Source organism: Micromys minutus (genome assembly GCF_963924665.1).
Source record: "Micromys minutus genome assembly, chromosome: 2".
NCBI classification, from domain to species: Eukaryota; Metazoa; Chordata; class Mammalia; order Rodentia; family Muridae; genus Micromys; species Micromys minutus.
In genome coordinates this window covers 92,798,521-92,811,868 of record NC_137971.1, presented here as the reverse complement: position 1 = coordinate 92,811,868, position 13,348 = coordinate 92,798,521, and the positions used below count along the sequence as shown (strand labels likewise).

The 13,348-nt window shown below is 45.8% G+C and overlaps 1 protein-coding gene across 6 annotated transcripts in view; it reads left to right on the top strand.

Annotated features, from left to right (window-relative positions):
• The window catches only part of STIM1 (stromal interaction molecule 1), a 159,296-nt gene extending 147,293 nt beyond the window's left edge, over positions 1-12,003 (top strand). The window contains exons 8-14 of one of the 6 annotated variants that reach the window (XM_080913541.1): positions 791-958; positions 1,414-1,514; positions 1,795-2,030; positions 3,525-3,617; positions 5,581-5,647; positions 5,904-5,974; positions 10,084-10,222. In XM_080913541.1, coding sequence (XP_080769667.1) covers positions 791-958; positions 1,414-1,514; positions 1,795-2,030; positions 3,525-3,617; positions 5,581-5,647; positions 5,904-5,949 — 711 coding nt within the window. In that variant the 3' untranslated portion in view covers positions 5,950-5,974; positions 10,084-10,222. Of the gene's footprint in view, positions 1-790; positions 959-1,413; positions 1,515-1,794; positions 2,031-3,524; positions 3,618-5,580; positions 5,975-10,083 lie in introns of all 6 variants that reach the window. The other 5 variants (XM_080913537.1, XM_080913539.1, XM_080913542.1 and 2 more) reach the window with 5 other exon arrangements.
• Positions 12,004-13,348: the final 1,345 nt, after the last annotated feature.

Below are 13,348 nucleotides of genomic sequence, written 5' to 3'. Positions count from 1 at the left end.
TGCACCTGCCTGCAGGTGCCTACAGAGGCCAGAGGCGTGGGCTTTCTTCGGATGTGTTACAGGCAGTTGTGAGCTACCCCAGATGGTGCTAGGAATTGAACATGGGTCTTCTGCAAGAGCACTGTTCACTCTTGACTGAACATCTGTGCATCCCCCAGAATGAGATTTCCAACCACATGCTGTGTCTACCACATTGTGCTTTTTTTAAATTTAGTATTTTTTTAAAAATGGGAATGGGTATTTTGCTTGATCTATGTCTGTATACCCAATGTGGGCCTGGTGCTCAAGGAGATTGGAAGAAGGCGTTAGAGTCCCTGGAATTGTTACAGATGGTTGTAAGCTGCCATGTAGGTGCTAGAAACTGAACCACCAGTGCTCTTAACTGAGAATCCCTTCAGCCCACACTGTGTGTCTTGAGAGCCACACACAGCCCCCAATATACAATAAGATTATTCAGGAGCAGATATATTCCTGAAGAGACCAGGAAAGCTGGCTGAGACTGGCTGTTTGACCAGTAGTATAAGCTAATGTGATAGAAAAGAGTGTTCTGGAGAGGAAAAAGTCTCCACTTGCATTTTGCTTGGCATTATTGACAGTGTGATCTTAAGTAGGCTGTTTTCTTCTCTGTGCTTCCTTCCTTGTATGTGAAATTCAGAGAGCAATCTTTGTCATTTTGTCCTATCGCAAGAATTGTGAAGCAGAGATGGACTCAGAGTCGTGAAGCATCCTACAGAGGTGCTGAGAGGATGCTAATGCTAACCAACAGACTCACATCCGCATGCCCCCACAGGTCCGGGAGGCTCTGAGGAAAGCAGAGAAGGAGCTGGAATCGCACAGCTCCTGGTATGCTCCTGAGGCCCTTCAGAAGTGGCTGCAGCTGACACATGAGGTGGAGGTGCAGTACTACAACATCAAGAAGCAAAATGCCGAGAGGCAGCTGCTGGTGGCCAAGGAGGGGGTGAGGCCCTCCTCTCGACTCCGCCCCCATTCTTCTCTGCTTTACCCTGTCCTCCCTTTAAGGGGAGAGATAAATGGGCAGTGGACTCTGTTTCTTTTTCTAGCGTGCACTGCTTAATAATGTACTGAAGTTTTTGGAGGAGGGACTGAGTCTTCTGGGTGTGATAGAGCAAGTAGGAGGGGTAGAAAAGCTGACACAGCTTTTCTGCTTTAAAAAAAGGCTGCAAGGGAGCCGAAGGTCCTTCTGGGGTTTGCCTAAGGCTGGACCCTTTTCTTGCACTTCTCAGCAGGTTCCTGAGTCCACCCACGTTCTCCCCTTGCCTTACTTCTCACTTTGCTTCTTTCCTCTTCCTTCTCCCTGTGAAGCTTAAGTTGTCTTAGGAGGACAGGGAAGGCCTCATTTCTTCCAACTATGATCTCATACTCTCTTTATATTGGGGGGCTTCATCTTGGCAGGCTGAGAAAATAAAAAAGAAGAGAAACACACTTTTTGGTACCTTCCACGTGGCTCACAGCTCTTCCCTGGATGATGTGGATCATAAAATCTTAACTGCTAAGTAAGTAGCACCAGTTATCAGCTCCAGCCATGCTAATATCATCCTTAGAGACTGAGGTTAAGTGAGGCCTTCTAACCCCAACCTCATCTCCTCACGACACAGTGACAGCTCTGGTCTCCTTCCCAAGCCTGGATCCAGCTTCCGCTCTGCTCTTAAATTTATGGCTTATTGTGGTTTTTATTCATACATGCGCCTACCCAGTTTGTTCCTCTCAAAAGTGATCTTGTTCTTATTGGGGATTCCACGTGGGCCACACTGCAGCTCTTCCTTCTGTCTTCAGGCAAGCACTGAGTGAGGTGACAGCAGCCCTGAGGGAGCGCCTGCACCGGTGGCAGCAGATCGAGATCCTCTGCGGTTTCCAGATCGTCAATAACCCTGGCATCCACTCCTTGGTGGCTGCGCTCAACATCGACCCCAGCTGGATGGGCAGCACCCGCCCTAACCCCGCCCACTTCATCATGACTGACGACGTGGATGACATGGATGAGGAGATTGTGTCGCCCTTGTCCATGCAGTGTAGGTGACATCTTTGTAGGGGTGAGCGAAGTAGCCTGTGGTGGGCAAGACGAGATGTCTATTGCCTCTGCTGTGCTTAAGCAGCAGCTGGGGAAGATAACTAGGAAAGATGTAGCTCCTTCAGTGGTTAATAAAACAATTCACATTAAGATATTTCTTTATAGCTGTCCTTTTGGTGGTTTCTCCTTGTTATATATCACCTTCTCTGTCCTGTATCTGTGTGTCTCTTTCTTTACTGTTTTTCTGTTTAGTCCTCCTCTTTTCTTCCCTGTACTGCCTACCTTTATTTAAAAAACAATCTTTAGAGACTTTATTTATAGTATAAAATATTTATTTGGACTACTTGTGCTTATTTATTTTCACGTTATGTTTCTTATTCTTCATTACTGAGCAGGTGAATAGAATGATGTCTCTTTTCCTTGCCTCTCTGCGTGAGAACCCATATAGTAGCAGTCTCTAAAGTCTTCCATCCCTAACGTCCCTGAGCTGGAGGCATTCTTGCTCAGGAGAGACTCCTGTACAAGTATGTCTGACTGTTCACTGAACTTGGACATCTACTCCCATCACTGTCCTGGTTCTTTCTTATTTTCCCAAAGGTGATGAGACCTTAATAGAACAAAGCCAAAGGGACAGCATTCTGTGGGAATGCTTTAGTAATTCCCTTCTGGTCCACGGCTGAATTTTTATTTGGATAGATTATTGTAGCTGAGTAAAGTAGGCATATCTGTGGTAAGGGTGTTACCTTGGGTGTATACCTTTCCAGTGCAGAGGGGATTACAGGCTGGTTTGGGGTCTCATTATCAAGAGCCCAGGTACATTCCCCTGCCTGCCCTGAAGGCCAGATTCTTTAATCAGGCTGAATTCGTATTTCAGACAAAAGTTTATTTGTCAGTGTCCTTTTTTCATGGCCTGAGCCTGAAACTTGCAGTATAGTTCAGGCTAATCTTGAATTTGTGATGATTCCCCTACTTCCTACTCTACTAAGTTTTAGGATTATAGACACATAGGACCATCTAAATTTTTTCAGTAGTACTCTGCCCCTGGCCAAGTCTCTTTAACTTCTTGATCTAATATCCTCTTTGGTTTCGTTTTAGTTTTTTGAGACAGAATCTCACTACGTCACTCTGGCGGCCCAACTTTCTCTTTAACCCTGGCTGGCCAGAACTCTATGTAGATCATGCTAGCCTCAAACTCATAGCCTCAAACTGCATCCCAAATTATGGAATTAAAGGTGTGTGCCACTATGCCTGGCTTGATCTGATATTTTGCTAGGTCTTTAGTCAAAGGCCTAACAAGGTTTGGATCACTAATAGGCAAATCTGGATCCTAACTTGTTGATCTAAAGGCTCCTGTGCTCTCTAGGTTAGGGAGGAGCTTCATTAGCTTTGAGCTACTCATTCCGTCCCCAGACCTTGCTGTATCCTATTGATAGACAGGCCAAAACCCTTCATAAATCAGATTCTCTTCTCCTTTTGGCCTGGCTGTTGACCCTAGATGCTGCCTGGCTGATGGGGCGTAGGTTCAGTGACCGCTCTCTCTGCTCTACATCCGCCGGCTCGGATGATCAGTCCCTCTGGAAATACCCGGGTTTGAGGAGCCCCTTTGGGGCTTTTGTTTTTCCGACTTTTGGAACTAAACCAACACTCCTATCCAATGGGCCCCTTCTGTTGCCTGCCTCACACCCCTGCCTGCTCCCCTGTGCCCTCAGCACTTTCCTTACTAACTGAAGGAGGGGTTCGGGGGTGAGAAGAATCAGCCTGTTCAGCTGAGAGCTGGAGAGAAGACGTCCGTGGTGGCAGACAGCCTCGGCCTTTCCCTTCAGCCCAGCCACAGGAATGTCCTGGTGGTAGTGGACCTTCTTCCTGCTGGCCTGGAGGGAAAGCAAGGGAAGAAACATTCTTCTTTTTTTTTTTTTTCCCATGTTTCTTCTCTTTTTTTCTCCCCATTTCTACTTCCTTTTTCTCTCCTTTCTATTATGGGCTTCTTTCTCTTCAAGCATTTCATGCTTTGAAGCTGCCAGCTCTATATGCCCTACTGCCTAACTCTCCATCTCCATGGTATGTGTCCTCTCCATGGCTTGGCCTTATAAAGCTCTGCCGCCCTAGTAACCTCTGCTTTCCTGACTTTTAAGGAATAAGTGCCTTTTTGTCTTTTAAGTTGGACCTGGGATTGAGCCTAAAAACATTCTCTGGCACATCCCTAGGTTACCTGGTGTCCAAATCAGAGTGGTAATTATCCTACAAGAGCCTGTTTGCAGCACGGATCTAGGTCACTGTTGCTCATGTAATGTTGGAGGAAATCTGGAAAGGAGGGAGCGTGAATAGTGCATTGAAAAGGCGCTCATTGCCTCGCCGTAGCTGGATAGGATACTTTTTCTTGCATTTTTTTGTCAGCTTAAAAAAGATTTTATTTTTATTTGAAATTATGTATATATGTGTGTATGCTGACTTTGGGTTTGTGCACATGAATGCAGGACCCAGGGCGACCAGAAGAGGGCATTGGGTCCCTGGAGCTGGAGTTAGAGACAGTTGTGAGTTGTTCAAAGTGGGTGCTGGGAACTGAACTTGCAGCCTCTGCAAGAGCAAAACACACCACTACACATGGGACCATTTCTCCAGCCTCTTCTTGTGAAATTTTAAAAATGTGGTTAAGATATTTATTAAGTACAATGACCTGTGTGGGTATTTTGGAGGCAGTATTTAGAAGTCTCAGAACAACTCCTCAGGGTTTTACAAATGCAGATTAAAATGAGAATATCACAGCTAGAAGTAGAAAGACTTGGGTTCAAATTCTGCTGTTTTATGTTTCAACATTCAAGGCTAGTTCATAAAAATAGTCATTTTTTTCATCTCTTGAAACTTTGTTTGTTTTTCTAAATCAGAGTCTTACTATACAGCTAAGCCTAGTCTGTAGCTCACTTTATAGTCTGCTGGTTTCTAACTCATAATCCTCTTTCCTTGGTCTGTCAAGTGCTGAGATTACTGTTACATCCTATCACATTTTAATAAGTATCTTCCTCATTATTAAATATTTTTATAAGTATCACTTTTAATATCCCTGTCATCTGCCAGAAAATAGATATATTCTCATTTTTTCACCCTGCCTTTGTGCATGCTTCCATGCAATAATTAATAGTGATCCAATGAGCATGTTTGTGTACAAGTCCTTGTCTGTGTTGTGAATTATTTCTGAGGTTGGCTGAAAGGAAAGGCTGGTTCTTGGTGCTCTCCCGGACCTTGCTCCTAGTCCCTATCCTCTACTGTCCTGCCTGTGTCCTCCCACTAACTGCCTTGCCACTTCCCTTATAGTGACATTGGCCTTAGGTCTCCTTTTACTGAAGTTGCCACTAAAATTGCCCCAGGCACCTTATCTACAATTTCCCATCCTTTCAGGTCCCACAGGGGGAGGTTTCAGGGAGGTGGTGTCCTTTTCTCTGGACTGGGTATCAAAGGTCCAGAGAGGTGTCTAGCAGGCGTATCTTTATGGGTACCCGCTTGCCTGCACCTGACTTTGGTGCCCATTCCTTATATTCTGTCTACTCTCCTTGCAGCCCCCAGCCTGCAGAGCAGTGTCCGGCAGCGCCTGACGGAGCCACAGCTTGGCCTGGGATCTCAGAGGTTGGTAGAGGGCGAGGCTGGCCACTTCTTGACAAGCCGGGTATCTCTGCGGCGAATGCGTAGCCTTTCATCTGGACAGTCTTTCACTTCTGAAGGCCACGGGACCAGCCCTTCATCTGCCTCTGCTTCTTCTTCCTGCTCCTCTTCCACTACCACCATCGCCACCACCACCACCTCCACTACCACCACCACCACCATCAACACCGTCCATGTTCACCCTGTTTATTATCACCACAGCACTTCCTATTTCCTCCAGATGGATCCCTACCCCGACCCAACCCCTTCTGACAACATCGCTGTGATGTCTGGGCATTCAGAGAGCTTGGGGTATCAGCTATCTCTCTTCTCTTCCTTCCTTCCCTTCCTACTGCTTTTACCTTGGCCTCTGCTTGCTGCCTGCTGCTGCTTGTTGACCTCTGGGAGGTGTAGTGAGGAATCTTTCCCTGTTCTTTCCTTTCTCAGTTCAGAAGATTCCCTGTTAAGGTTAGCTTAATTTCCTGCACCTGTCTTCCCTTTGCTGTTTTGGGTTTTCTCTAAATGAGTGACAGTCCTCTTCCCTCATGATCCTATATCACTTGTTTAAATTATGCACTTTTAGATCAATCATCTCATTTTTTTTTAATTTCTTAAACAACTATTCTGTTTGGGGCACTTCTGAAAATGGGGATTCATAGGTGATAAGATGCAGCCCCAGTCACCATGACCTAAGTATAGTCTTGTTTGCAAAAGGCACACAAATAAACTACAGTGTCATAAGTGCTCTGGGGTACTGAGGAAGGAGGAACGACTAACAGTGTGTATCTAGGTGGAATGCTTTACAGAAGTGATGACATTTGTGGTGAGGCCCTGTGCAGAGAGAAAGAAAGGGTGGGGTGCTCCAGCTTGAGGAAATGTTTTGTGCAGAGGAGTGGATGTATGAGAACGTACTATATATTTGTAGTGAAAACACCGCATAGGTGTTGGAGAGAAGGAGTGGCAGATGAGGTCAGAAGGATGCAAAGGTCAGAAAGGCTTGGGTCTGGCCTCTATTGTTTTAGAAATGGAACATCATAAAAGGGTTTCTGAATGAAGTCGAATTGGCTGTATTTTTAGAGGACTTGGAGGGCGTAATTACAAGTGCTTGCTGCTAAGCTTGATGACCTGAGTTTGAACCCAACAGCTCAAGTGGTAGAAGGAAAGAGCCAACTCCTAGAAGTTGCCCTCTGATCTCTGCATCTGTGCCATGTGCATGTGTGTGGACACACAAAATAAATAAGTGCAATAAAATAAGAATTGAAATCTTTTCATTTTAGAAACACTATTTTAGTGGCCTTTATGTAGGGAGGAAAGGAAGATGAAGGAACCTGAGGCACTGCAGTGTACACTTGAGGTCTTGGCTTGGGAAGATGATTCGCTTACAACTTGGCCACAAGGTACAGAAGGAAGAAGCTAGTTTCACACCTGGGTGTCTAGCTGGGCTGAGTCAATGAGTACAGCCTCCATGGAGTTACAGAACAAGAAGAGGAATAAGACTTGGAGATTTGGGACAAGAAAAGTTAAGCGGGGATTTAAATACTTATTTGTTAAAGTGGACAGTTAAGGAAGGCTCTGAAAGGGTCATTTTCCTCAGGCTGCAGAGAAACTTAGGACAGAGCGCATGCAGACGCCTGACTTTTCATTCAAGATGTTTGTTCTTCTGCAAGGTCTCAGTAAGTGACCTCGAAAAGACCTGGAAGTTTCTCCTCAGTCTGGTCTGGCAGCTCATTTCACTTTCCCTGCTAACATATCAGAATGTTAGGTGAATATGAGAGGTTGATTTTGCATGGGTTAAGCTTAGACTAAAAAGGGACTCACCTTTGGAAGCAGCTCTCATCCCTGAAATTGTGACTATGGCTCCGTCCTGGTTGCTGAGCTGCAGCCTGCTTATTCTGTTGGTTCACTCTCATCCTCATTTTCATCTGCAAGCGTGGGAAGAGAGACGGCTTCTCCCAGCACTTATGGAGAGAACTGGGGTGGTTTGGGAAGGCTAAGGGTTGCTGGGATTCCATGCTCTGAGGCCTATGCCCAGGACATGGGGAGGAAGGGTGGGTAGTACCTGCATTCACCTGGCCTGTTCACTGCTTAATTTTCTTTTGCACCATGCATCAGAGGATCATCTCTAAAGGCAAACAGGCTCTCTAGTAAGGTTAGTAGTTTGGGATGGGAGTTCAAGGCAGCTTAGCCTTGGGGAGGGATAGCTATGGCCTAGAAGGTCTCAGAAGTTCAGGGAGGGAAGGTGAGCATTTCTTAATGGATGTTTCTCCTAGATCCTTATCTTTCTATAGAATTCCTAGTATTTAGTTGATAAGGGAGGCTTGGCAGGATAGAAATCAAGAACAAGTTTAGGACTGTGGGTCATAAAAAGACTGGGAAGCCCAAGCTTTTTTTTTTTTTTTTGGTGTTATAAAGGTAGAAATTCCTAGGATCTTACCTCCTCAGTTTTAAAAGAGCTGCCTTTTTTAGTGTGGCTTCTTGGGATATTTTGGAATTTTCTTAGTGGTGTGTGTGTTTATGTGGAGGATTGTTATCTGCTTAGGGAAACAAGGATACTTTTTAAATGTTTAAGATGTAGGCCTGGCTGGCCTCAAACTTGCTCTGTAGCTAAGGGTATTCTTGACTTTATGCTCCTCCTGTCTCTATTTCTCAATTGCTGGGGGTATAGGTGTGTGGTACCATGCTCAGCTTTGGGTTTGGGGCCATTCTCTGCCTTAGCCCTTCTTGTACTAGAATTACATATATGCACTTGGTAAAGATTCATTTAGATAGAAGCAAGGACTAGTGTCAGATGCATGAGGACAAGTAGGAGCCTGAATATTTATAGACAATGGTTGTGTGGCTGGACCAGTATTTGTAGTAGTAGAACTGGAGCTAGCATTGTCTCCCTTCAAACACCAAGTCCCTGGAAGCTCAGCTGGCTGTGGAGGTGCTGCTAGTTAGCTGTTTCCTGAGAAAGAAACCTGTAATAGTTATGAGCATTACCATTACCTTACATTTAGATGTTTCAGGAGGCTGGGGCCCTTCTTAACCTTGACCTTTGGCTTCTTTATCTAGTCCTGTGTTTCCTTTCCTATCCTAACTTAGATATTTATACCTTTTCTTTGGCCTTCCCTTCTGCCTCGGTTGTGGGCTCTCAGGCCTCTGAGAAAGTGAAGGAGAGTTTAACACTGATAGGGGATGCTAATAGCCAGTCACCTCTTTGCTGTAAAGAAAGGAGCAGTAGCATCTGGTGTTGGTTTATGGAATTCCTAGGCTCAGCCACGCCCCTAAAGGGTTTTTAGTCCCTGAACTAGACTCTGTGTGTGTCCAGTGTATGAGGGCATGATCCCGTAATTCAGACCTGCAAAGAAAGCCTTCATGTTGGCCTTCCAGGCTGGCTGGATTTGTTGCCTTTACTTATGCAATACTCTGCAGTTTCACAAGTGCTTTGTTAAGATTTTGTTCCTCTAAATAGTCTTGTAAATAACTAGTTTAATACCGTCTTTGTTGGGCAAAAATTGTGGCTCAGCAAAGTTATACAACTTATATAATATCTCACAGAAGGGTCCAGAGTTGTTCACAAGCCCTGTACCTTAAAGGCCAATATTCTTTCTACCTAAGCCTCTCCATTATCCCTGTCAGCAGAGTTTTGAAACAAACCCCACACTTTATTTTATTTTATTTTATTTTTGCACAACTTCTCCATGTCCACCTGTAAATTTTGTAAGATAGCAGGAAGAGGCGACATCTTGGCCTTTGGAATAAATGAGGGGTTGTTTGCAAGGCTGTTCTAGCGTCTCCTTCCCAGCCTTGGTCAGGCCTGCTGACTGCATGTTCTGTTCTTTGGGTCCTGCCCAGACTGCATGTATCCCAGGTGTGATGGGGGAAAGGCAGGAAACATGAATTGGAGCAGCATGCAGCTTCTATGGTAACTTAGGGTTGAGTCCTAAGAAACTCTGGCAGCTATGGAAAGGCAGATTATTGAAGAGGATGCCTATAGAACTTGAGCCTACAGCTTTTATCAGTGTAGTACCTAGGAATTCAGCAGGGTTCAGGCTTAGCCATTGCAAAGCTATTTGTCTGATGATAATGCTGTTTAATGACATTTGTTTTTGTTTCTTTTTGTTTGTCTCTTTTCATTATTGTTTCCTTTCTCCTATTCTACCCACTTTTCTTCCTCTATAAATCTACTTTCCTCCTTTTCTTCTCCAACCTGTTCCTTTTTCCTAATCCTGTCCCCTCTCTTACCCTGTCCTGATGATTTACTCAACTTTCATTACTCATTCCTCTTTCCTTTTTTACCCCATTTTTCCTGCTACCTGTTTCTTTCTCTTCATTTTCTGCCTATCTTTGCCTTCTCAACATTTTTCCTCCTCCTTCTGCACCTTTTTCCATTTCCCTGTATTCTATGTTCCTTTTTCTTCTTTGTCCTGTATCTCCAGGGATTTGACCCATTCCGATTCGGAGTCCTCCCTCCACATGAGTGACCGCCAGCGTGCGGCCCCCAAGCCTCCTCAGATGGGCCGTGCTGCAGATGAGGCTCTCAATGCCATGCCTTCCAACGGCAGCCATCGGTTGATTGAGGGGGTCCATCCAGGATCTCTGGCGGAGAAACTGCCTGACAGCCCTGCTCTGGCCAAGAAGACATTACTAGCGCTGAACCATGGCCTAGACAAGGCCCACAGCCTGATGGAGCTGAACCCCCCAGTCCCACCTGGTGGTTCCCCACTTTTGGATTCTTCCCATTCTCATATCCCCAGTTCCCCAGACCCAGACACACCATCTCCAGTTGTAGACAACCGAGCCCTGCAGGGTAGCCGGAACACACGAATCCCCCACTTGGCTGGCAAGAAGGCTGTGGCTGAGGAGGATAATGGTTCTATTGGTGAGGAGACAGACTCTAGTCCAGGCAGGAAGAAGTTTCCCCTCAAAATTTTTAAGAAGCCTCTTAAGAAGTAGGCAGAATAGGGTGATAGTGCTGAGATAGCCTGTCCTTCCCTGGGTCTTCTGCCTTTGCGTTCCTTCCTTCCTTTGAAATACTTGGCCCCTAGAGTGGGCCATAGAGGGGCCGGCCCAAGGGCCTGGGCACTGTACATACCTGCCCCGCTCATCCTTGGTCCTTCATCATTATTTATTAACTGACCACCATGGCCTGCCTGCCCTGAAACCCTTCCAACCGTGGGCTGCTGCTGTCACATCCTTTCCACTTCAGTGCATGTCTTAGTTGCTGTTCCCTCAGTTCCCACTCCGCGTTTGGGGTCCAGCTTCTATCTCTGCTGTCCCAGTTTTGAGGTTTGGTTTTTGTTTCTGTCTCCTGCTTTCAGGCTCTCTCTCCCATTGCTCCCCAACGTTCCTAGCAGTTGTGGGGAAGATAGGAGGAGTAACTTCTGACACCTGTACCTCAGATCTGTTCATCCTACTCATTCTGCTTACCCCAGACCGGGGCCAAGGTCCTAATCTCTGGGGACTGTTCTATGGAAGTGTGGTGGACTGGAGGGAACCTCATCCTGGAGCTCATTTGGATCTCCAGGGCTCCATTCAGGGAGTGGAACCAACTCCCAGGGAACAAGTCACCAGAGTTTCAAAGAGAGGCCAGGCTTGTGATTGAGTGGAGAGACGTCTCTTAGTTGGAGGATGAGTAGATGCCAAAGCTGTGGGCTGTAAGGCAGTTGCCACTTCCTCTTGCCCTGCCCACATCTGCCTTCCTCTTACCTCTGCTCCCCTATATTGTAGGAGTGTATCTCTTAAGAGGTGCTGCCCTGAAGCTCCTTAAGCGTCAGTACTACTGGGGCTCAGGACAATGGCTCCCCTGGCTATGGGAGCCACAGTCACGACATAGGGCTCTTGTGGAGCCCTAGGCAAGGATGTTGTATTTGAACCAAAAGACAAACCGTTTTAAAGTAAAATAAAATAAAATAAAATAAAATAAATCTCCTGAATTTCCCAAGTGCCTGCACAGCATCCTCCCTTTGTCAGACTCCATTTCTGCGTTACTGCATAGCCTGGGCCACAGGCTCAAAACAGACACAATGGGTTTGGGGAAGGGGTGGAGAAGGAAGGTGGTGTATGTATGTGAAGGCTGCTGTGTGACCACTTCTCCCCCGCCCCCACACCTCCCATCTTCCAGACAACTCTCTCCTTTACCTGTTTTTGCTATGGCTGTAAAGGTATTTTCCCTCTGCCCCACTCTGTCATGCCTTTACCCTGAGTTCCTAATTTGGGCCTGGGTTGGGTGCAGCTGGGGCTGGTCTTAGGTGGGTGCTAGGCTGTAGACTGCCTTGGTGCCCCCTGGACCCCCTCACGTGGGTTTTTCTGTGTTATTTTCATAAGATTCTTTGAAGTCCAATAAAGCATGTAGGAGATTTTAACCTCTGCTGGCTGTGACTCTTATTGTGTCCCTGTGACTTAACAAATGGAATTAAGAGGTTGGTGAACTAGTTCAGTGGGTTAGGGCACTTGCCATCAAACCTTACAGGCTTGAGTTTTATCCCTGAGACCCACATGGTAGAAGGAGAAAGCCAATTTTGAAAGTTGTCCTTGGATTTCCACACATGCTGTGCTGTGCATGCATGAGGAAGGGTACAAAAATACATTCCCACCCCCCAAGAAAAGTTTTCTCTGTGTAACCCTGGCTGTCCTGGAACTTGTTCTGTAGACTGGGCTGTTGTAAATAGAATTGGGGGTTTCTACCCCACCTGTAATAATTTAGTTCCCAGATAAAAGACACAAGCCCATAGATTTGTAATAGCCTTAAAAGCACCAGAGCTAGGTAGATATCAAGCCTCCAAGCTATTTTCCTACTTCCCTGTCAGTAACCCCTAGTTATCACTTGTCATGCTGGAGGAGATCACTATCTTTAGATAGCTTGCATAGGCTCAGTTCAGTTCTCAGCAGTTTTCTGTTAGCATGGAGAGATAAGCAGCTCTCTTTTGAATTTAGAATATTTATGAATTTTGCCCATCCCAGCCCATTCTCAAGTAAGGAGTCACTGCTAAAGAAGACCACTCAGCTTGACCAAAGTTCAAATTGAGGATTTGTATTAAGCAGGCCAGGGACTTCTCACAGAGCAGCCTTGAGTGCATATTACAGGGAGTTTTTAAAGACGAAGAACACAGAAATACTACGTAACTGATTGTCAGTTGCAGGGGAAAGCAAACAATTTAACAAGAGTGAAGAATATGCAGTTAGCTGGAGTATTTTGACCCTGAGATTCTAGAACAGGGTAGGGTGCTTTCCAATGGAATTTTTCAGGGAGGGGGTAGAAACCAAAGATGGCTTCATCTGAGACAAAATGGAGGAACGTTTACCATATTACATTCTTTCTCTTTCCAAATAGTGTCTCCACCCCTCTCCCCATTTTTAAAGCTTTATTATTTATTTTCTCATGCAATATATATGGGCTACAGTTTCCCCACTCTCCACTCTCCCCCACCCACTGCTCCATTTCCCTTCAGAAAAGAGAACACCTTCCAGGGATATCAAACATGACAAGACTCAGTAAAACAAGGCACAAACCCAATAGCAGGAAAAGGATTAGAAGAGCAGATGAAAGTGTCAGATACTCCTCTACACCAGCTTAACAAACATACATGCAGAAGACATACACAACCCCTTGCAGGCTCCATGATTACTGTTTCAGTCTCTGTGAGTCCCTATGAGGCCTGCTTAGTTGATTCTGTGAGCCATGTTCTCCTGGTGTCCTCTACC